Source organism: Pteropus alecto, unplaced genomic scaffold, assembly GCF_000325575.1.
Source record: "Pteropus alecto unplaced genomic scaffold, ASM32557v1 scaffold3, whole genome shotgun sequence".
In the NCBI taxonomy this organism is placed as follows: domain Eukaryota; kingdom Metazoa; phylum Chordata; class Mammalia; order Chiroptera; family Pteropodidae; genus Pteropus; species Pteropus alecto.
Window position 1 is genome coordinate 8,422,385 of NW_006442484.1, and position 22,118 is coordinate 8,444,502.

General features: G+C 39.4%; 1 protein-coding gene across 1 annotated transcript in view; it reads left to right on the forward strand.

Moving 5' to 3' along the window:
- Window positions 1-22,118, forward strand: part of CCDC93 (coiled-coil domain containing 93) — an 80,451-nt gene that overhangs the window by 20,520 nt on the left and 37,813 nt on the right. The window contains exons 7-11 of the mRNA XM_006921431.3: window positions 6,600-6,700; window positions 13,266-13,302; window positions 15,760-15,852; window positions 16,144-16,194; window positions 17,070-17,156. Of these exons, the coding sequence (XP_006921493.1) occupies window positions 6,600-6,700; window positions 13,266-13,302; window positions 15,760-15,852; window positions 16,144-16,194; window positions 17,070-17,156 (369 nt within the window). The remainder of the gene's footprint in view (window positions 1-6,599; window positions 6,701-13,265; window positions 13,303-15,759; window positions 15,853-16,143; window positions 16,195-17,069; window positions 17,157-22,118) is intronic.

The window sequence follows — 22,118 nt, forward strand, 5'->3', positions numbered from 1 at the left end:
AATGGCAAAGAATTTCTGTGGATGGCTAGAGTGAGGCCTTGGGTTTTATTTTTCTTCTCTGTCTATTGAAAATACTCCTCACTTCCAGATGTTGTCTTCATAGGTTTCTTAGCTGAGCTCCATTGCCATTAACCTCCATCCCTCCCACCCACCACTTCTGCAAGAGCTTCTTTGCAGCCTTAAAAAGAGTCCCAGAAGCTGACAAGAGATTCCAGGGCTGCAGTGCATGTCCCTGGCTTCTTATTGTGAGTCAATATAAGAAATGGAACAGCTTACTGTTTTTTGTTTGTTGTCACTCTCCCCAAGGAGAATCCTTTTCTCAGTGAAGAGAATGAAATCTTCCTGGATGATCAGTTGTGGCTCTGGAAGTCTCAGAGGGTTTTCTTCTTCTTCAATCTTTTCCCAGTTCTGTTCTTCAAATGCCTTATCAGTGTTTCTTATTATTGACAAGTCTAGGATCCCAAATTTAAATTTTGAATGGTAAATTAAGTATTAAAATACAGTGTAACATACAGGTACCTAGTTTCTAGACCCACTCTTTTATATAAAATGTGTGCAACAGTCACCTATTGAGTGTAGTAGGCACCAAATTAGGCATTTTACAAGCATTATCTCATTATCTCCACACCAGCACTCAGGCAGTCATATATTATTATTTCCATTTCATAAATTAGAAGTTGAAGCTCAGAAAGACTGATAAATTTCCGAGTTGCAGAGCCAGGAAGAGGCAGCCAGATATTGATTTTACATTTGATTCCTCAAACGCAACAGGTGTTGGTGCTTCTCCAATTCTCTCCCTCTTCACCTGCTCTCTGATTTCCCTTATATCCTGGTACCAGTTTTGCAGTACTGTTCCTGACTTCAGGATTCTGGGCTATTATTCATCTGGGTCCCAGAGCCCCAGACACATCCAGAATGGTGGGTGCTCCCCTACCACCTCTGCAGTCGTTTACTGTGACTTTTCCCATTCGAAGATCCTTTGTCTAGCTGGAGAATGTTGGTCAAGTGGAAATTGTTATACTGTCTTTTTTTTTTTCCCCCATCAGTTAACATGATACCAGTGTGCCTCAACCAACAGGCTTTTACTTATTCTTGCTTAGAAATAATCTCTATTAAAAAAAAATTTAAACATTTTAATATTTTCCAAAACATGTAATTTATTCTTGTCTTTAGTGATCCTTATAGGACTATTCCCATCTTTTGCGTTTGTCCTTGGTTATATAGCTCATCCATTTTTTTTGGAGCATGATTTTTAGTTTTAAAAAAGGTTCTTTTTCTTTTATACTAATTCTGTAGTAATAATAATGAAAAATTAGGAAATGAAGAATAAGTACAAAGACTAAATCACCCATGGTACCACCAGCCAAAGGTAGTTACTGATATTCCAAGTGGGAAGTACAGTTATGGATATCAATATAGAGAATTAGAAATCGCAGACAAAACAAAAAAAAAATGGCATTATACTGTATATTTTGTTTTGTTGCAGGCTTATTTTGTTTATCAGTATAATCAAGTGTACCTTCCCATGCCAATAAATATACCCACCTAGCATTTTTAGTGGCTTTAGATTATTCATTGTGTGGTACTAATGTAACTAGCTTAGGTTTTTTTTGGCGGGGGGGGGGCAGCGGGTGGCCATTATGTAGGACAGCCTCATAGCTAAAAAAAATTATCTATAATTATTTACTTAGGATACATTTCACGAAGTGGAATTGGGTCAAAGGTTATACCTAAGGCTTTTAGTATCTCTTGCCAGATTGCTGGGCAGAAAGGCCGCTGTGAACTGTAACTTCCGAGCTCATCACCTTGAGGTGCTTGCACTGTCTTGGCCTCATTTTTCTTCCTTTTGGAGATTATTCCAAGTATTTCTGCTTTCTTCTTTCAAATGTGTTACTTTCTTGACTTCTCCATATCTCCTTTTCACAATAAGTAGCTAGTTGCTTTGTAGAATGCCTACTTGATGGGAGTTGATATTTTTCAAAGGACATAAGAAAAGGAAACTATTGCCACCCAGGGCGGGCCTTCCCTCACCACCTTCCACTTTCACATCAAAATCATAGTTGTTTATTTATCTTTCTTAGTGTGCTGTTATACAGCTTACTTCTTCCTTTTCTGTGCTGTGAGCCTTTCCTGTTCATGGAGTATCTGTCCTGTGCAGTGAGGTCTATTACTCCCTTTTAACCTTGAGTAAAGAGTACCTGTGAATTTTTCCCCAAATCCCCAAAAGATATTCATTTACTGTTTATTGAGCATTTTTTTTGGTAATGTTTAGAATTTTATATGAGAATAGAAGAGACAGAAAAGTTTTATATGAAAATAGGGACAGAAAAAAATATTTGTACAAAAATAGAAGGGACAGGGGGAAAAAAGGACTTCTTAGACCTTCCAGTCTAGTTGAAAGGAAATGCTTTCCTGAACTCAAGAGACTATGTCATTTAAAATTACTCCTCCATCGTGTTCTTCCATATGGAATGGAATGCCATGAGGAAGGCATTTTCATACAGTACATAAAATGCAAATGTGGCTACATTAGTAAAATAATATTAGTAAGTTTTATTAATAATATAGACATCTATGTTAAAAAATACATATTTTTGCCCTTACTGTATGTCAGATACTGTTAAATAATTCTCATACCAACCATACGTCTACCTATTTTACAGATGGAAAGCCACAGAAGTTAAAATAACTTACTCCAAATTAGATAGACAATAAGTTATGGAGTAAGGACTAAAAAACCCTATCTGATTCCCATGTCTTCATTTAGTAATATTCAACATTCACTGAGTGCCAGTCTGCAGTCTAGGAGCAGAGGTGAAAGAAGTGACATTCTAGTTGTCAGAGATTCAAGCGATTAGGGGCTCATCAAGGAAAAAGATATGACCGCGAGGTGGCAGTAGCACACACAGACTTTATTTGGGTTTGCTGTGAGGGATTTACCCACCCTGCATGCAAACCTTTGACAGGTTTGCATGCAGGGTGGGTAAATCCCTCACAGCATGCGACCATCCAGAGGTTTAGGTACCTATCCAGAAGGTTTGGAGAATGAGGGCATCATAGAGGAGGTTCACATGCTAGGTGATGTTTCTCAGTAGTACAGCAGGAAACTGGGACAGAGATCTCAAATGGCAGCAGCTGCTTGTGGTCTTTATAGCCCCAGGGCTTATTCTGTTTGGTTAAGGAAATGCTGGGAGCAGTTTAGCAAAATATGTTTACATTTAATGTCTACATTTAGACAAGCTATAAATAGCTAAAAATCTACTTTTGGGGAGGTCGTATTTAAAACAATTGGATGTGTAAAAATTGAAGTTTGATACTGGTGTGCTTTTGAGCCAACAGGTCTCAGATGCTGTGAAGAAATAAGCTTAGGAGCCAACATACAGAAGCTGTCTTTGGCTCATTTCTATAATGCAGTGACCATATTCTTACCCACCAAGTTACACTATTTGGTGCAGACTCGAGAAGACCTGAGGTGGGACTTGTGCTGGAATTCAAAGAACAGAAGACCTCCCTGCAGAGCAGCGTTCATAAAAGAGAATAGAAAGGGAACACGGTTCAGGAGTGTCTCTGGAGAATAATACTCTACTTCCCCAGCTTTGAAACCTATAGACATATTCCTTTCTGCAGAAATGATCATCATCCACCAGTCTCTTGTCATTTCCTTCACTCAGTACCCAGGGGCTTTGTTTGTTGTGGTTTTATCAATGTACGAATTAAAAAACAAACTTTGTCCCAGTTATAACTTTTTCTATGGGCTCTTTCATTGCTGTTGTGGTGGAAACATCTGTGGTGCCTCTTTAGATGGAAGGCAGAGTCTGTTCACAGGCCTCATAGGCTGAGGTGTGTCTGTTAAAGTTGAGTTTGAGCTGTTGAACACTATGAGAATGAGCTGTTCAGTTCAGTGGAGGCAACTTGAGTATTTTGGGAATGTCACTTTCGGCTGAGTTGGGTGTAGTCTGGTTCACTGGAGCTTTTGGGTATATGCCAAATTGGTGGTAGCTGTTTCACCACCCGGTCTGTTTGTTTGTAAAGGAGTATGATGGGGAGCAGCGATCAGGGCTTTGCTGCAGACACTGCTGAGGTGCTGTGCTCTTCCACTTCCCCTCGTGCCATTTGGAATGTGACTCAAGAGTAATTGCTCTGATTGGTGAACCTGATTTGTAGCAAACCTGTGAAGTAGAGATCTGTGACTCTCATAGTACAAGAGTTTTCTGCTTACAAGAATCACCTTAAGTTTTTAGGTCTACTTGTGTGTCCTTTAGCATCTGCTGAGAAAAATGATCAGAACCCCTGAAGGGTGATCAAAGTTGAGGTATAAAACATCTTGCTGAGTGCTTAAGAGCAATTCTGGAGTCATCCTGTTGCTGTCATTTACTACCTTTATAGCCATGGGCAAGTTATTTAACCCTGTGCCTATTTCATCATCTATACATAGAAAACAAGGGTATCTACCCTCATAGGTATGAAGATCAAATGGGCAGCATATATAAAGCAGTATATGCCTGGCATTTAATAAGTAATAGCCACTGCCATTGCTACGCCTATTAATGGCAAAAGATAAATTGATTTAGCATACCTTTTTAAGAGTGCAATCATATGTAAAGCATGGAATGTTTTTTTTTTTTTTAATTAATCTCAGACTTTAAGTTATTAATGGAATTATGTTACCAAGTCAGTATCTTTGCAAGATTAAAAGAACATAAATAATGAGAGTCTGGGAGTCTCTTTCAAGATCTGTTAGTTCAGCCCTCATTTTATAGATGAGGCCCATTGAGGGAACTGCCTTTCCCAAGGTCCATACAGCTAGTTAGTGGCAGAAACAGGACTAGACATAGTGTTCCTGACCCTTGTTGTTTTAAATGATGACTCAGCAATAGTTCTTTCTGGTTGGCCTAGAAACCTCTGACTTTTAGGTTCTTATTACTATTACTGTTCGGTCTTTATTAGGTCCAAATCATTCTAATGATTCATGTGGTAGCCTCAGATTGTGTAGTGAGTCTCATGTGAGGGCTCAGCCGAAATGGTTGGTGGGTGACTAGAATGTCCACCCAGAGACAAGTTAGTGTAGTGGAAAAACTTTGTGGCTAGTAGCTAGGGCACCTAGGGCCAGGCCTAATATTATCTTGGCAATCCTGGACAAATTATTTAATCTCTGCTTTTCAGAAGTAAGGTAGAAGTAATAGCGTCTGCCTTGCCTCTGCCTCATAGTGCAGCTATAAATTGCAAAATGTAAGATGTTTATGAGGCACTTTAAAGTATAAGGAATTCTTACACAAAGGCCAACATTGTCATTGTTTGGCAGAATAAAAGGTCCTTGTAGCTGTTGGTTTCAGTATGCTATTGTTTTGGAGTCAATTTTTTTTTAGAAGAATCCAATTTCCTATATTGGGTCATTGACTAAGAAAGCAGTTAAGCTCAATTATGTAGTATTGCTATAATAGTAGAGCTCAGAGGAAATTAAAGCATACGCAGTAACTGACGTCATATGGATTCATTATATTTTTCATTTCCCCATAAATCTGTTTTATGTTATTTATAGCTTCCTATTCATTTGGACACCAGCAGCAAACTAGAGAATATTTGTGGTAGCAAGCTATAAAAATGACCTTCTCGAATTGTCCCAGACCCTTTTCCATTCTTTTTCCACATAATTGTTGAAATTATATAGTATTTGTTAGAGAAAGAATTTTTTCTGTATACTTAAATTTTTCATAATAAAAAATAAAGTAATAATAAAAGTTAACCAGAATTATCAAGGAGGGATCAATTCTAATTAGAATAAAAATGCCACTATCTGGAGAAACTGGATAGTAATATTTGCCCTGATGATGTCCAGGTAGAGATTAGGTGGTAAACTCTGGTAGTGGAAAAGAAAAGATCTAGGCACGCACAACTAGAATACCTTGCTTGCATAAACAACCGCGTACTTGCACTCAGAGCCCTAGGCATATATTACTGAAGATATGATTGCCAGCTTGGCCGTAGAGAAGGATATTCATTTAGTATAGAATGACAAACCAGGTTATCAAGGGGGTGGAGACCCACATTAATTGAGCACTTGTTACATGTCATGTACAAATAAACTTTGTTTATTACATATATTATATACATATAATTTCAAATCAGAGAAAGGATAGACTATTGATCATGTTAGGATTTTTAATTTTCTGTTCAGAAAAATAATAGCTAGATTCTTACCTTTCACTATACAAAAAAAAATTCTGAATAGATGAAAAGGCTAAATATAAACTATAAAAGTAACATACAAGAACTTTTTTATATAATACCTGAGATAGAAAATAAGATATGGTTGATAAGTTTGACTACATAAACTGTTAAAATGTCATAGGACAAAAAACAAAGTTACAACAAAGTTGACAAGCAATAGATTGGATGGAAATATTCACTACCTCTGTAAAAGTCAAAATAGCAGGCTCCTTGCAGGCAGCCACCTGAGTGCCCACTGTTCTGCTGCAGGAGATCTGTACCCTCAGCTTGATGGGTAAAGGACTCACTCCCCTGACTGGCTGGATGCATTTAGCAACCAGTTCAGGGGGAAAGCCTTCCCACATTCAGTAACTCCTGTCTCATTCACTCAGGATGTTTACAAGCCCCGTCGGAAATACAAACGCCAACAGGGAGCAGAGGAGCTGCTCGATGAAGAATCTCGAATACATGCTACACTTTTGGAATATGGCAGGTAAGTAATGGGACCCAGTCAAAAGTGTCTGTTTTCTAAAACCATTGAAAAAAAAAGCTATTTTGAATTGCTTCGTTGGGATTAACTGGGTTGGCTTTTACCTGATTGGGTTTACTGTTTTTGGCCCCCAACCTCCGGGACTTTTCTCTCTGGTGTTAAATAACCCAAATTTCTGGTGATAGATGTCTCATCTTTGAAATTCTCTGGAAATGTGTGTAATAGTGTGGTCTGGCTTTCCCCTCTTTGGGGAAGTTAGAGTTTGGGGCATTTGTGGAGGCAGGGAGTGGTCTGCCCTTCACGTCCTTACCATTCAATGAAATTTTCAGGTAAACTAAAGAATTTTCAAAAGTTTTACTTTAAGTGTTAGAATAATAGTTTTGGTTTCCTGTGAATAATTGTCCTAAGAAAATGAAGAATTTATAAGTGGTTTTGTCACTTCTTAAAAAGATCTCTAGTTTTTAAAACTATTTTGATTTCATATCCTCAGTTTTTACTTAAACACACACACGCGTGCGTATGGAAGTACTTCTCATTGAATTTTTAACCTAAGTATTAACCTGCATTTATATCCTGCGTTTTCTACTTAGGGTAACTGCTTCCTTGATGTGAGTATGTCTCCTTGGGCTTCTTTCCTTTGTGCTGGGTGTGGTTGCTGTGTGTTGCTCTGCCTCATAACCTAGCCCGTGCTGGGTAGCTGGAACCAATGGCATCTCCCTGAGCGTGCATCTGATGGCTTCCCCTCTGGGGTATTGGAGAGAACCAGAAGGAAACTAGGCTTAATTGGCTTAAATATTCCATCTTTCAAATGGAATTGATATCGCCACTTTTTTGTTATTTTTAAGGGGCTTGTGTGGGGTCAGGTCTTTCATTCCTAAGCATGAAAACAAGTCTTTTTCATTCAAAGGAAGTTCTTTGATGCTAAGCCAGTTGTGATGGCTGCCTGCTCAGCTCACCAGTTGCTTCTGTGAGTTGAACTCTTTTGAGGCAGGTACCACCAGACCAGCTATATAATTTGCATGGGCCCAGTATAAAAGGAAAATATAGAGCCTCTTGTTAAGAATTATTAATAATAATTTTAAGAATTTAAGACAACAGAACCACCAAGTGTGGGGCACTTCTGAGTGTGTAGCCTTTGCAGCTGGACAGGTTGTATATTATGGGTGCTATGATGGGATTTTTCCATCCAAGCCCCAGCTGCAGGTGGGCAGGTGAGACTACAGTGTTTTAGATGAGCCAGAGCTGGAGAGATAACCTCTGTGAGTGTCACATGTTCCAGAGCCAAAGAATACTTAGGGAAATGTTGTGGGTTTTGTATGTATTGCTTATACCTTCATTTTTTTTTATTATCATAGATACTCAAATGTCTCTGGGGGTGAAAAGGAGTGTGAGATTCAGTAAATTGTCCACTTCACTGAGACCATGCTAACAATATTTCAGTATTTTGTTTTGAAATTCTCAGCTTCAAAGTGGATCTTTTGCATGTGTCATAGTCATTGTCATTATCACCATGCGATAGCTGGGTAAATTCAGGACGTCTCTTTCCATCATCAGGAGTAGTTGGAGCAGTCTGAAGTCAGAGTCTGGCTTGGCTTTTATTAGGACAAAGAGCAGGGCACACATTTTGTATGTGACTCCTCACAAATTTGGAGTGTGAAAAAGCAAATGACTCAATACCAATCTTAGTTCCCGTTGGTGGGGTTGTGCTGACTTCTACAGGTTTCTAAGCCTAGGATAGATGTTTAATGAAAGATTTTTTTGGTTTTGTTTTTAGGAGAAGGATTTTTTTGCTTTCTTTTTAGTTTTGCAGATAAGAAGTTGTGAGTTTTTGAGAGGTTGCGAAGTAAATACTTAGCACATTCTGACATTTTATTAGTTCATCTTTTTTGGAAGTGATAAAGACAGCATTTAGAAAGGTTAAAAATTAACTTGCCCAAAGTCAGCTATTAAGAACTATTAAGAGTCTCAGACTACTACTTGAACTCAGGTTTCCTGGACTCCAAAAGTGTGTCGTTATCATTATCTATAAATATTGTTTGAGGTTCCAGTGAAAGTTTGGCCCTTGGTTTTTAGACAAACCAGCCCAGTCTTTGCTGTTTGGTCTGAATCTGAACAAAAAGAGAGTGATTTTTAAACTGATAGAGCAAACTGGATAGAAAGGGTTATAGCCCCAGCAAGTATGTGTTTTATTCCCCTTCTTGGGGAAGCTCCCTCTCCTCCTTTCTGGCTGTTAGACTCTTTTCTCAGAGTTCTATTAGTACTCTCTACTGCGTGGGGATCTTTACCATTAAATGAGGATTGCATTGCCATATATGTATATGAATAACTTTGAACAATTTGTCCTGTGTAGAAAACAGTAAATGTCAACTATTAGGTCTTGTTATCATCATCATCATCCTCATCCACATCATTAGCAGCAGCAGTTTTCAGTTCTCAAATGCCCGTAAATATAACCTTTAGATTCAAATGAGGATCCTTTCCTGAGCCTCCACTTTCAGTTCTTTATCCTATGTACTCATTACCCTTAGGACTGGCCCTCCTTCTAGTCCCTTTATGAAAGTCTTACCTGCTCTTCCTTCCCTTCCCCAATGGCTGGCCCTCTGCTGGCTCTGGGACTCACTCTGCTCCATCCTTCCTCTCCCCTCACTGCTTACTGTACACCCCTTAATTACTCTTCCCTGCCTAGGAATCCATCTTTCATCAGTGTTCCTGTCACTCATAAACCTAGGCATACAGTGCATCTTGGCTTTGAAGCCAGCACTCCAATTTCTTCCCCCTTTTTTGACTTTCCATATAAAGCTGGACTTTGACCCTGCTCAGCCATGCCAAAGGCCTTAAGGATTGTGTGTCTCTTAAAAACATGTTTGGGTATATTTGTTTCAATGTTATGGTGTTAGAAAAGCAAGACTCATGGTTTTGATTTGAGACTTAAAACTGCAACTCTATAATAATTTTACTATGGTCCCAATCAACTTTTAGGAGCTAACTTAAATACCTAATTGTGAAATAAAACTGCCACTGTGGTGAAATGCATTTTATTTATAGTATGTTTGACTTATAAGTGGAATTTTGAAGCTCAAAATCACCAGAATGCTGGAGTTAGCCTATTCCACACTATTTGAGGCTTAATTTTGAATTGGCTTGTAGTTATTCTGCACTTAGTAAATGAAATATAATATGTCTCTCCCAGTCCCTGTCCCATATGATGGTAAGGCCTGTGCATACTCATAGAAGATATTTAGTAAATGCTTGTTGCATGAACAAAGAGCAGAGTTCACAATCCTTAGGATTTAGGGCTTTTTTTATGCCCTGTTTTGTTTCAGAGAGCTTGCTGTCTTAATTTGCCCTGTGGCAATTGTTCTTGAAGGTTAATTTGTTTTCTAAAACTGTGATATCCAATAAGGTAGCCACTAGCCACATGTGGCTGTTGAGTACTTGAAATGCGATGAGTGTGGCTCATGAACAGAATTTTAATTTTAAATAAGTTAAATTTAAATTTAAAAACCCATGTTTGACTTAGTTGTTGAAATATGTTTTATGTTTAAGTATTGTCAGAATAACTTGAGTATATGAATCTACTAATTTAAAGTTATATATATGGCTCTCATATTTATTTTGGACTGTGCTATTCTAGAAGATGTACACCCTTGATGTTAAAGACCAAATACTAGGTCTAGGGTAGGAGGAAGTAAACTGGGTGTTTAGGGAGCTAGAGCTCTGTTGGTGCTGACAGTGTGGGACAGCAGCAGGGGTTGGTGAATCAGAGTTAACCAAGGGGGAGGCGGAAACAAAATGAAGCTTATGGCACTGCAAATCAGGCTGGCACTAGAGAGGAAAGGGAGGTTGTAGGATAGACCAGCATACCTAGGAAAGATAAACGAGAAGTAAATGCTTTTGTAGTAGAAATAAATTGAAGATTCCCCAACTCTTTGTGAAGGATGTTGAGCCATAAAGCGATATCACGTTTTTCTGGTGAAGCTCAAACAACATTGAAAGAGTCTCCCAGAGACACCAGGACCAGTGCACACAGTGAGGCAGGCATTAATAGGCAACTGAGAACAGCTCTTCTCTGTCATGGAAGCATTGCCATCATGTCACATGGAGAAGGAAACCTTTAGAAAAATCAGCTGGACTCTTCATTCATTTAGTAAACATTTATTGAGTACCTACTATGTGCCAGGAACTATATTAGTTGTTGGGGATACAAAAGTGAATGAAGCTATACATAATATTGATAGCAGCACTATTCACAGTTGTCAAAAAATGAAAACAACATAGATGTCCATCAGCTGATCAATGGATAAACAAAATGTGGTTTATCCATATAATGAGATATTATTTAGTCATAAAAAGGAATTAAGTACTTATCTGTGCTTCACTGTGGATGAACCTTGAAAACATGCTAATTGAAATAAGCCAGGCCACAAATTGTATGATTCCATTTATGTGAAATGTCCAGAATAGACAAATCCATAGAGATAGAAAGTAGATTAGTGGTTGCCAGTAGATGGAGAGAGTGGGAAATGTCACTAATTGCTAATAGATATGGATTTCTTTTGGGAGCAATGAAACTATTCTGGAATTAGATAGTGGTGATGGTGGCACAAAACAGTGAATACAGTAAAAACCACTGAAGTGTATACGTTAAAATGGTGAGTTTTATGTCATGTGAATTATACTTCAGTTTTAAAAATGTTAAAAAAAAGTAAATGAAGCAAATTCCCCTCCCATCTAGGAGCTCAACAAGCAGATTTCATGTAACACATAGTTATTGGACACTGTAGGATGAGTGCACTGGTGGTACAAATACAGATGCACAAAAAACCCAACACTTCTGCCAAAATCAGGAAGCCACTGACAGCTACTGGCCCCAAATCCAGGTTACTTCTGTGATCCATATCACACAATGAATCCTTTATGCCCTCCCCGTCTCCTCATGTAATTGTTGCACGTGCAGAACTCAGCAGATGCATCTAGTTGGGAACATAACTAGCATTCAGAACCCTAGATGCAAAGGTGTATGGAAAATAGAGGTTTTTGCTTTCCAGCCTCTCGACTGAGGAAGATCCAGTAGACAGTCACAGGATACCTAAGCCAATTCACAGAATCTGCCATAAGATCCTCTACAGAATGTGTATGGATACTCAAAGTTTAACCTTGGTCTGCTGCACTTTGAGCCTGTAGATTTATGCCTAATGGATGGACATGCTGTGCCCTGCAGTGACTTTATGGTCTCCCAGTTACATGACAACTTATTGCATGGTCAGGTGATACTTTTGGCTTCTTGATTTCTGTGTTTTCTTTGCTTGTTTTAGTTTATTTATTCAATGTATGTGGGAAATTCAAAATGTGAAAATAGTATCGTTGCCCTGCAGGAGAAAGATGCAGACATGCAAATAGATAGTTGGACATGATTGCCATCTGGGAAGTGAGGATAACATGTACAGATGCAGGGGTAGATCGGCCAGGGCAGAGTGTCTGTGCATGGGGATGGTATAGAAAAGAGGCAGCTTTGGATCTGAGGTGTGAGGAATGAATCAGAAAGTAGGAGAGAAGAGGGACGGCACAGTATGTGCAAAGCTCTCTGTTCAGGCAATGAATGCACAGGAGCATGTAAGGTGAGCTGCAAGGAGGTGAGGCAAAATGGTTGTTAGGTGGGGCCATAGAAGTGAAGCCCTAATGAGAGTGCCGAGGAGGTCCTGGTTTGTCCTAAGGGAAGAGGCCTGCCATTGATTAGTGCAGATAAGACCAGTAGGAAATTGGATAAGTAATGAGGGAGAGGAGTGGGAATAGAGTGAGGCTGGAGGCCCTAGACCAGATAAGAGGCCAACACACTGACCCAGCAAGTGAGGCATGGCATGAGTGAGAGAATGAGCAGGAGCCCTTAATTTGTTTTTCTCAAACAATGCTGTGTAATGTTATTTCTTTATAAACTATTTAAAGGTAAGTGAGGTTGGATATTTTGCTTCATGCTTTTTGTTTTAGGTTGAATGGTTTCTGCATTGTTGTACTTGCTTTAAAATGTATGTATTAATAAGTGCCTGAAAAAAAACTAATTTAAACTAAAGTGCATTTGTGGGTTTCTTTGAATTTAAGGTTGAGTGAAGCGAACACACAACATTATTGGCAAAGTGCTTTGGCTATGTTTGAGAATAAAAAAATGGCTGGACTGGAGGTTTTGTAAAGCTCCATTAGAGAGCATGTTTAGCTTGAGCAAACACATTCACATTTATTTATACAGGTATTTTTAAGGCTTTTAGCTTAAACCGTAGATCTGAAATGCACTTCCAGATTTAAAGAGTAATGATTGCACTTAAAGAGAATGCTGCACTCTGCACTATTTGAGAGTTCTCATTTATAGTATTTATATAGCAATAGGGTGGCTGGTTCTTTATTCAGAAACAATGAAATATGTTTGTGGTTTAGGCATTTAAAACATTTTCTCCAGTCAACAAATAGCCTAAATTCTCTTTGGTGCTTTTCACATAAAAATCCAACCAAAATGCATTTGATCAACTTTATGTGATTTTTGAATAGTAATAGAACTCTCCTTTTTTGTGGCCTGCAGGAGATATGGATTTAGCCGCCAGAGCAAAACAGAGAAGGTAAGAAAAGCATAAATAATGGGAGAGAATTTTAAGAGATAGAAGTGACTCTCTCTGTTGCCTCTGTTGGACACTGTCAGGCTTCCCATCATGGGTAGGAAGGGAGGTTTGCTGCCAACCAGGCTCTGGTCCTTAGGCAACCTGGGGCAGCAAAGATGTGCCTGCTGCTTCTGCAGGCTAGGGTTCTGAAGTCCACTCCCAGGGCCTTGAGCACTCTTCATCTGGTGAGACTCTAGACAAGTGTGAACAGGATGCTAGTAGTGAGATAGAACACAACCATAAATTACAGGCCTGCCCTGTAATTTATTCTAGTATACTAGTAAGACTACTAGTATGGAAAAATCAGGTAAGTCAGCATGGGTTTTTCTGACTTCACAAAGGATGCTCAAAGATTTTTCTTATTTATGTATTCATTGATGATCTTTAATGTCAGCATCAGTGCATCCATATAAATCTTACTGTGCCAGACCTTTACTGTGTTCCAGGCTACTTATTCAGGGCTCTGTATGTATTTTTTCACTTATTCCTCTGAACAACTCTGAGAAAGATACATGTTGCTGTTTTTCAAGTCAGAAAACTGAGGCTCAGAGAGGCTCCATGATTTGTCCAAGATCACACAGCTCCTTAAATGCCATAATAAAAATCTGAACCCAGGTCTGTGTGACATCAAAGCCTGTGCTCTTTACCACTGCTTTTAAAATAATAAAGTGCTGAAGTGGTCATTGACCTCTTAAAAAGCAGAGTCCTGAAGGTTGAGATCTATTCATAACCATTTTTCTCATTCCTCACCTGACCCCCCCCAGATTTTCTTAAATGGGACACCATTCCTCCTGCTCTTCTCCTGCCACCCCTCCCTCTGTCCAGATTCCTACCCTCCAATTCTTCCAGGAGGCCTTCCCTGACACCATCCTCTCTCCGTTTCCAGTGGTAATTATTGTCTCAGTCATCAGAAGGCCCTGGCAGTGACTAGGAGCATATGTTCTAAAGCCAGAATGGCTGGTTTCAAATCCTAGCTTCATCCCTTCACTGTGCGACTTTGGACAGTCTCCTTAATCGTTGTGCCTTAGTTCACAGCATGTGTAAAATGGAGGCAGTGATTGTGCTACCTCACAGCATTGTTGTGAAGATTAAAATATAAAGGACATAGAATGATCCAAATATAGTAAACATCTAATAAGTGTTAACTCTTATCAGTATCATCATTATTATTAGTTCATTAGCAACTAGTCATGCACTGATTGTGATATGTTTTGGTTTTCTCATTATTTCCACATTTGTGCTTTCACTCAACTAAACAGTCATTTCTTCCAAAGCAAGATGTTTCCTGGATTCGAGTATGTCATATGTTATCTGGTATATAAGGATTTGATGTGTAATTTTAATTTGATATATAATTTAAGTCCGCAAAGAATATCTGTGCATATGACTATATTCTGAAATAAGGCAATTTGATTATGATTGGAAAAATCATGAGATGCCCATGAAATGCTATTCACATTGGGCTTGTCTTGTCATGTCAGATGGCACATTTGAACTGGAATTCTTATCCCTTATAGGTATACCTAGCAGTTAGAAGCTCAGGATGTTTCCCAGGGTCAGTCATAGACTTTAAAAAAGCATCCTAGAATTGGGGTGGTCTGAGAAGATATTTGAGACCAGTCCTCACTTTCAACCCTAGAAGACCTGATATCCAGAGAAGGTAAGCCTGAGGTCACCCAGCTGGTAGATGGCAGAGATGAAATTAAAACCGAGAACTCTAGACTTCTAGGCCATGTTTGAAGACAGCAGTTAATCCAGGTATCTTAAGTGTGGTATGGTATATTTAGAGCCAGAGACTGGGTACTGAGCATAGATCTTGATCACCCAGTAAAGCAGTTTAGATCTTTATCCTTCATGCCAGTGGTTTTCAAACTTTGTTGATTTCTCTTAGCAGTAAGAATTCTGTTTTTCATCATGATTCAGGGCACGCACGCACTGAAAACTAAAGTTTCACAAAGCAATACTTAACTCTTGACTACCTCTAAAGCACTCTGATGTGTTCTGCTCTATTATTTTTATTTAATTTATTTAGATGCTTGTCATACCTGCTAAATTACTTTCATGTCCCATTAATAGGTTTTAACTGGCAGTTTGGAAAAAAACACTCCTTTAGTCAATGATCTGTTCTTGAAGGCATTAAAGTAAAGGGAAGACCCAATCACAGTGCAAGGATAAGTCTGGCAAATGTGTATGACCTGATAGGAATTTAATCAGCAAGCGTTGGCGAAGGCTTGAAGCTTGTCCTGCTTGGTCTGCAGTTGGAATGGAAGCTCAGGATTTTCCATTCTTCCTCAGAAACTGGTTCAGCTCTCCAGATCTGTGTTTTCTTTCACAGGCTCATGCCTCTTTGCAGTGTTGTCCTTTCTCTACTGATTCTCCAACTCCAGTGCTCAGCTTTTTTCGCATCTCTCCTTTCAGGCTGAGGACAAGAAACCGACACTTTCCACAGGCCTCTCGGCTACAGAAAAAGCTGATGCCCATGAGGAAGATGAGCTTCAAGCTGCTGAAGAGGTATGTGGCCCATGTAGTCTCTCTGAAGTTTATGTTTAAATTGTTTGGGGAGAAATTTCACTTTTATCCCCAACTTTCCAAAATGACTAGCTACTTCCTGCAGCCAGCTGCTAGTAGTTGGCCTTTCACACCCTTTTCATTTTCCTTTTATCACCTCTCATGAGGCTCACCATAACATGAGATCCAGTAAAACAATCCTTGGATTCTACCACAAAGACATGTTTAGACACATTGTGTAAGTCTTATGTGGTCAGATATCCTCACAGCTACTTCTCCCCATTCCTCTTTCAGCAGCGTATTCAGTCACTGATGACCAAGATGACTGCCATGGCAAATGAGGAGGTGAGGAGGGAGTGGTCATGGGGGAGGGTGTGGTGTGTCAGTGGGGACTTGGAACCACCTGTTGTGCTCTGTGAGGGCCTCTTCCCAGAGGGATCACCTTCTGTAGAGCCTTGTCTTTTCAAGACTCAGTGCTTCCTGTTTCGTATGACTCTTTTTGGGGGGAAGCTTTTTATAGTGTTGCTGTTCGTGGGAACCTCTATGGGGCGATTCGAGGGACTCTTGTGAAGGTAGGATGTCCCTGCTGGGACAGCACCATATGGGCCTTGGTGCAAGAGCCATGGTTCAGCCCTGCCTCTCCATGAGCACATGTTATGCTGCCTGCCAAAGTAGCCCTTTTGTTTCCTTCCTACACCATCTGGGTAGAAAATAAAATGCCAAAATTATGGAGTTGGTCTTCTCAGATCTCAAGGCTTGCCCAAAAGGTTTAACCAAGGACTTTGAAAGGATCATTCCTTTTCAGGGCAGGAAAAGCCTGTGGCAGCAGAGAGATATATTAAGAGTTCTGAGATTCCTCTTCCTCTCTCCTTTGTACTTCTTTTTCCCTTGGGTCCACCAAGTTCCCTGAAGACTCTGTGTAGTGACTCTCAGGAAGAGAGACCTTGGGATGAGGTCTAAAGGGCAAAGAATGATTTTCCAGAGGTACCCAGAATCCTAAGAGAATCGGACACAGTTAGCCGTTTGGCTCAGGAGATGGAGGGGTAGCTTCACATTTGTCCCAAGGCTTGTTTTCTCCCTTTCTTGTTAATGAATACATAAACAAATTTCCTTCTCTGAGAATATTATCTATTTCGCTATAATACTTAGAGCATTCAGATTTTCTAGTTCTGTGAAAGCCAAGGCATGGTCTTGAGAATACAACCTCCCTGTGATTGCAGAGCCGTCTCACTGCAAGCTCCGTGGGCCAGATCGTGGGACTCTGCTCTGCTGAGATCAAGCAGATTGTGTCTGAGTACGCAGAGAAGGTATGTGGGGGCTCAGCTGGAGTGTTCGCCTCCAGTAATGCCCTAAGGATTTGTTCTTCCTTGTAACCTCCCCCTGCAGTGATGGAGTCAGGTTGTAATTCATCAGCCACATTTGTCAGAAACATATATACCACACAAAGCCATCAGCATTTGCCCATTAGCTAAATTAATTTTCTTCTATAGTGTCTATTTTCCTATAAATATAAAGAGAAAACCTGTCTCTCAAAGCAATTATCACATCTAATAAATCGATGCCTGAGGTAAGGCACAGGCATTTTTCCTTCTCTACCAGGCCTCTTATAACTTGGGCTCAGTTCGGTGATTGGGCTGAGGAATGAAGCTTTGCCACTTAGGAGATAAACCCCATAACTCAGCCAAGCCCAAGGCAAAATTTTTTGTTCTACTTTATTAAAGGGATATAGAATGAACAAAAGCCCGAAAGTCATATTTCAGCATTAGATTTTTTTCATCCTAAGAATAGGCAGCGGAACCTTGAATATTTCAGGGAGCCAGTGATTAATCATTTTGCACATAACTGATTCTGGTCTGGCCGAGATGTTGTATCAGTAAAATCAGATTTACAAGGCATTGTTTCACATCCTTCCTTCCTTGCCATACTCAGTCTGCCCCCCTAAAACATTTATGTCTATTGAAGCATCCAGCTTTGCTTTTCCTGTCTCAAAAGCCTTGACAACAAATTAGCTTTGCTCCGACCCCTGTCCAGTATTCTTCTGAAGTGATTACATAGGTGATGTAATTGCAGAAGAGATGTCACCTGTAATCTGGGAGTTATAATCATCTCCCACCAAGTGAGGGGCAAAGAAACTCAGAAGACTTGAAGTAGTTATGGACTTTTAGGACAATCTAAATCCTTTTCTAGGCAAACCTCGGATGATACTTTGACCACTGTTACCCTTCCTAGGTGGTAAATTGAAATAGAGGACACTTTGAATTCTATGAAAGTTGGATTAGAAAACTCACGTTAAGAAGCATTGACTTGAGATGTGGGGGAAACAAGAGAACCCCACCCCTAGACATTCAAAACCACTTACTCGCTGTCTTACTTGGACAAGTCTCTTTCCAGAGACACACATAATTAAACTTCTTAAGGAGAATTGGAGGTCAGGAATTCTTGCTTGATTATCTGTGTTTGCATTGTGTAGATCATATAGTGTAGGATCTACATAGGACGATGATTTTTAAAATTAAATTGCCTTTAACCCAAATTCCATATCACAGTTATTTCACATTTACGTATTATCTTTCAGTGTTTGTCCCAGATACCATAGTTGTACCAGGTTGCAATTGTCATGTCTAAGAGGGATAGAACAGTGTAGTTAATAATAGCATTTGGAGTCATATATTGTTTCGTATCTCTCCTTTACTTCCCAGCTATGTGACCTTGGCTAATTTATTTAACCCTCCTTGCCCTAGTATCTTCATCTGTAAAATGGGAATACTATTACTTTCCTGGCAGGGTGTTGTGAAGATTAAATGAAATGTGAACAAAATGCCTATAATAGTGCCTAACGTGTCGTAGCTATTCAGCTAATGGTAGCCCTTATTTGCATTTTTGTAGTCTGCATTTTTTGGTCACATCAAATCCTAAACATTTTCTGTGTTTTAGCCTGCACAATTATTTGAATACTAGGTAATCTATGTTTTAATACAGCACAGTTTATTAAGCTTCCCTGTTGTTAGACTTTTAAGTTGTTTCTGTTTGCTATTGTAGATAATACTGTTGTAAAAACTGAACAAATAGTTTCTGCTAAAAGGTTTCCTAGGAGTTGATGATTGGATTGTGACTCCTGTGTATTGCTTTACAAATAAGTTTTAACAATATAAAATACCATCAGTGGTGAAGGGGCTTTACAGCATGGCCGCAGCATTTCCAGTCTTGATTTTTCTTTCATCTAAGTTGCTACTTTATTAGCTATAAAATGACACCTCTTTGGACCACTGAGAAGAATGAACATGGTTTCATGTTTTTTGTTTGATCTTTCCATTTTCTGCTGTGTGAATTTTCTTTTATAGTCTTATTTATCTTTTGAATATGTGGTGTTTTGCTTGTAAATTTGAACAGTGTCTCTATATTTAAATATTTTGTCACTGTGATACAAATATGTCTCAGGCTGTTGTTCTATTTTTGTATTGTTTTTCATCACACGTAAGGCATTTGTACCTAAATTGGTCTACCTTTTTTTGTTATTGTTTCCAAATGACATTTTCCATGGATCTGGTGAAGTATTTATTACATTTCACCACATCTTTTACTAATGGTGTTTAATTCTTTAACCTATGTAGAGTTCATATTTATGTAGTCTAAAATGTGGATCCATCCTAGTTTTCCTACTCTTATCCATTTATCCTAATATCATTTATCATATAAATGGTACATGGGCTCTTTCTTGCTTTGTTGGTTTATGCTTCTAGTTTTATGTCAGTTCCATAATAAAGTCATGTTTAATTTCTGTTATTTGCTTTATTTGTTTGCTGTTATTTTGTCAATGCCCTCCAGCCAAAGACCATTAGGAGCACACCTGCAGTTGAACACATTGGGTTTATTGCAGGTTGTAGTGGGGGAGACTGCACACCAATAGGGAACCGTACGGCATTTCAGTAAGGAGGCATTAGAAAAAACTTATTATGGGAATCAGGCTAGTTTTAGGTGATTTGAGGGCAAGTTCAAAATGTGGCTTTGTTTTGTGTTGGATACTTTTATGGGGGGGTCAGTTCAATGAATGAACATCTAAATAAATCTTACTTATTAGACAAAGGAAACTGAATCAAGGTTAAAGCTGTGTACTTGTATTAGCTAGTATAGTGGGATGTTCGGTCATTTAGAGCAACATCCAGGCCTTGCTGAGAGTACCAGGTTAGCTTTCAGACGTCAGGGACTCCTTTTTTCTTTCTTTGTCTATTTAGTTATCTGTTCCTGCATAGCAATATTGCCATAGATGCCGTGGCTTAAAATGGCACACATTTATTATTACATAGTTTGTGTGGGTCACCAATTGGGTACAGCTTAACAGGGTTGTTTGTTTCAAACTCTTACCAGGTTGCAATAAAGATGCTGCCTAAGGCTGCAGTCTCATCTGAGGCTCAGGTGGGGAAGAATCTGCTTCTGAGCTCATTAGTTGTTGGCAGTATGAGATATTTGTAGATGACTGAGGTCAGCAGTTCTTGCTGGCTGTCATATGGAGGATGGCCTCAGTTCCTTGCCATACAGGCTTCCCCAGCATTGTCACTCGTTTCATCAAAGCAAGGGAGAGTGCCTCTTCATAAGACAGACGTTACAGTTTCATGTAACATTATTATGTACATCCAATCACATATATCCCATCACCTTTGCTGTATTCTGTTGTTCAGAAGCAAGTCACAGGTCCTACCCACATTCAAGAGGAGATATTACACAAAGGCCTGCTTGCCAGGAGGCGGAGATTATGGGACTATCTTAGGGTTGTCCACCACAATGTATTTATTTTTCTCTTTACTCTTACTGCTGTACATTGGGCTGAAACCAAGCACTGGCAATTCATCTAAAGTCCATGTTCCTACCTTCAGGGTCTCAGTAATGAAACCCTTGGGAGTAGAATTGGAATGGAGGAATGCCCGGGGGGAAAGCCATCTATGGTACTTGAAAGAAACTCAAATTTGGCCGATATTAGGATGAATTTTTGCTTAGTGAAGAAAAAGGACAAGATAGTTTTGGGAGGACGAAAGTGTGAAAATGTTTTCGTGACCAAGGAATGAATTGAATAGCCTGCTGGTACAAGTGTTTGGAAAGTCAATGGGCATTGGGATATAAAAATGAGGTAAAAAATAAGTGCAGGCTTCTCTTTCATTTGTAAAATTCACCAGATTTTACAACAGTGTAACATGATAAATAATCCATGTGTTTCCAAGGAAATCTCTGAGAGATGTAACTCAATTTAGTATGATTTCTATAAAGCAACAGGGAAGAAGAATGTGAAGGAGCTTCCGGATATATAATTCATGAGTGTCGGTAGGCTCTCAGCCAAGGAACACCAGCTCCCTTTGTTTCCAAAGGGTAATACCCTTCCCAGAATGTCCTAGATGAGGCACCACTGTGCTTTTTGGTGTCTAATATGCCCACTGCGTCTTAGCATTCATTTTTATAGGGAAGGAGAGTCTGTTACTGTGATTTGCAGAAAGCTAAAAACTTGATGTCCAAAAAACAGTTCTACTGTCCCCCACTAACTTGAACCAGAAGAAAAGGAAGGAAGCTGAGCCAGAGAAGGTTAGGTCAGGGAAGATGCATGGTCACTAGAAGAGCAGGGACTCTCCCTAATGCCACATACTAATCAGTCATATACCATTTTGACTGCAGTTACATCATTCCTTGGTCTACATCTCCCTGAGACAGAATCTTAGAACATTTTATAGATCTAGAGGCACAAATCTGTCTTGGGAAATCAGAAGAATCTATGCCGAATGCCTTCTCTGTGTCAGGTACTCTACATGCCATTATCTCATTTAATTCTCAGAACAATGTGCTGCCTTCTTGTTTATAATTCTCTGCATTCCTCCAGCATTATACTTACTTATATGCCGTTGAAACTGCATAAGTTTGTGTATGTGGACCACATTTTACTCTTCTCTGCAACCTCAGAACCTTGCTGTGGGCCTGGCAATGTTGGTACTCAATACTTAAACCGATGGTATTATGCCCATTTTACAGACATGGTGTCTGAAGTGTTAAGTAAGTTGTTCAACACTATGTAGCTGATAAGTTCCAGGTTTGCATACGGGACTGTGTGCGTGAAACCTGTCTCCTTGGGAGCATCTTTGTGGGAAATGGGGAAGGCCTCCTTTGCCATCCTTAGTGTCTGCCTTCCAAGCTTTGCAGTGACAAGGCCTCTTCAGACTCTTCCCAACATTTGACTACATACTTTGGCTAAGTGGAGAGAAGAGGCCAGGTTATGTTGGAAACTAACCTAG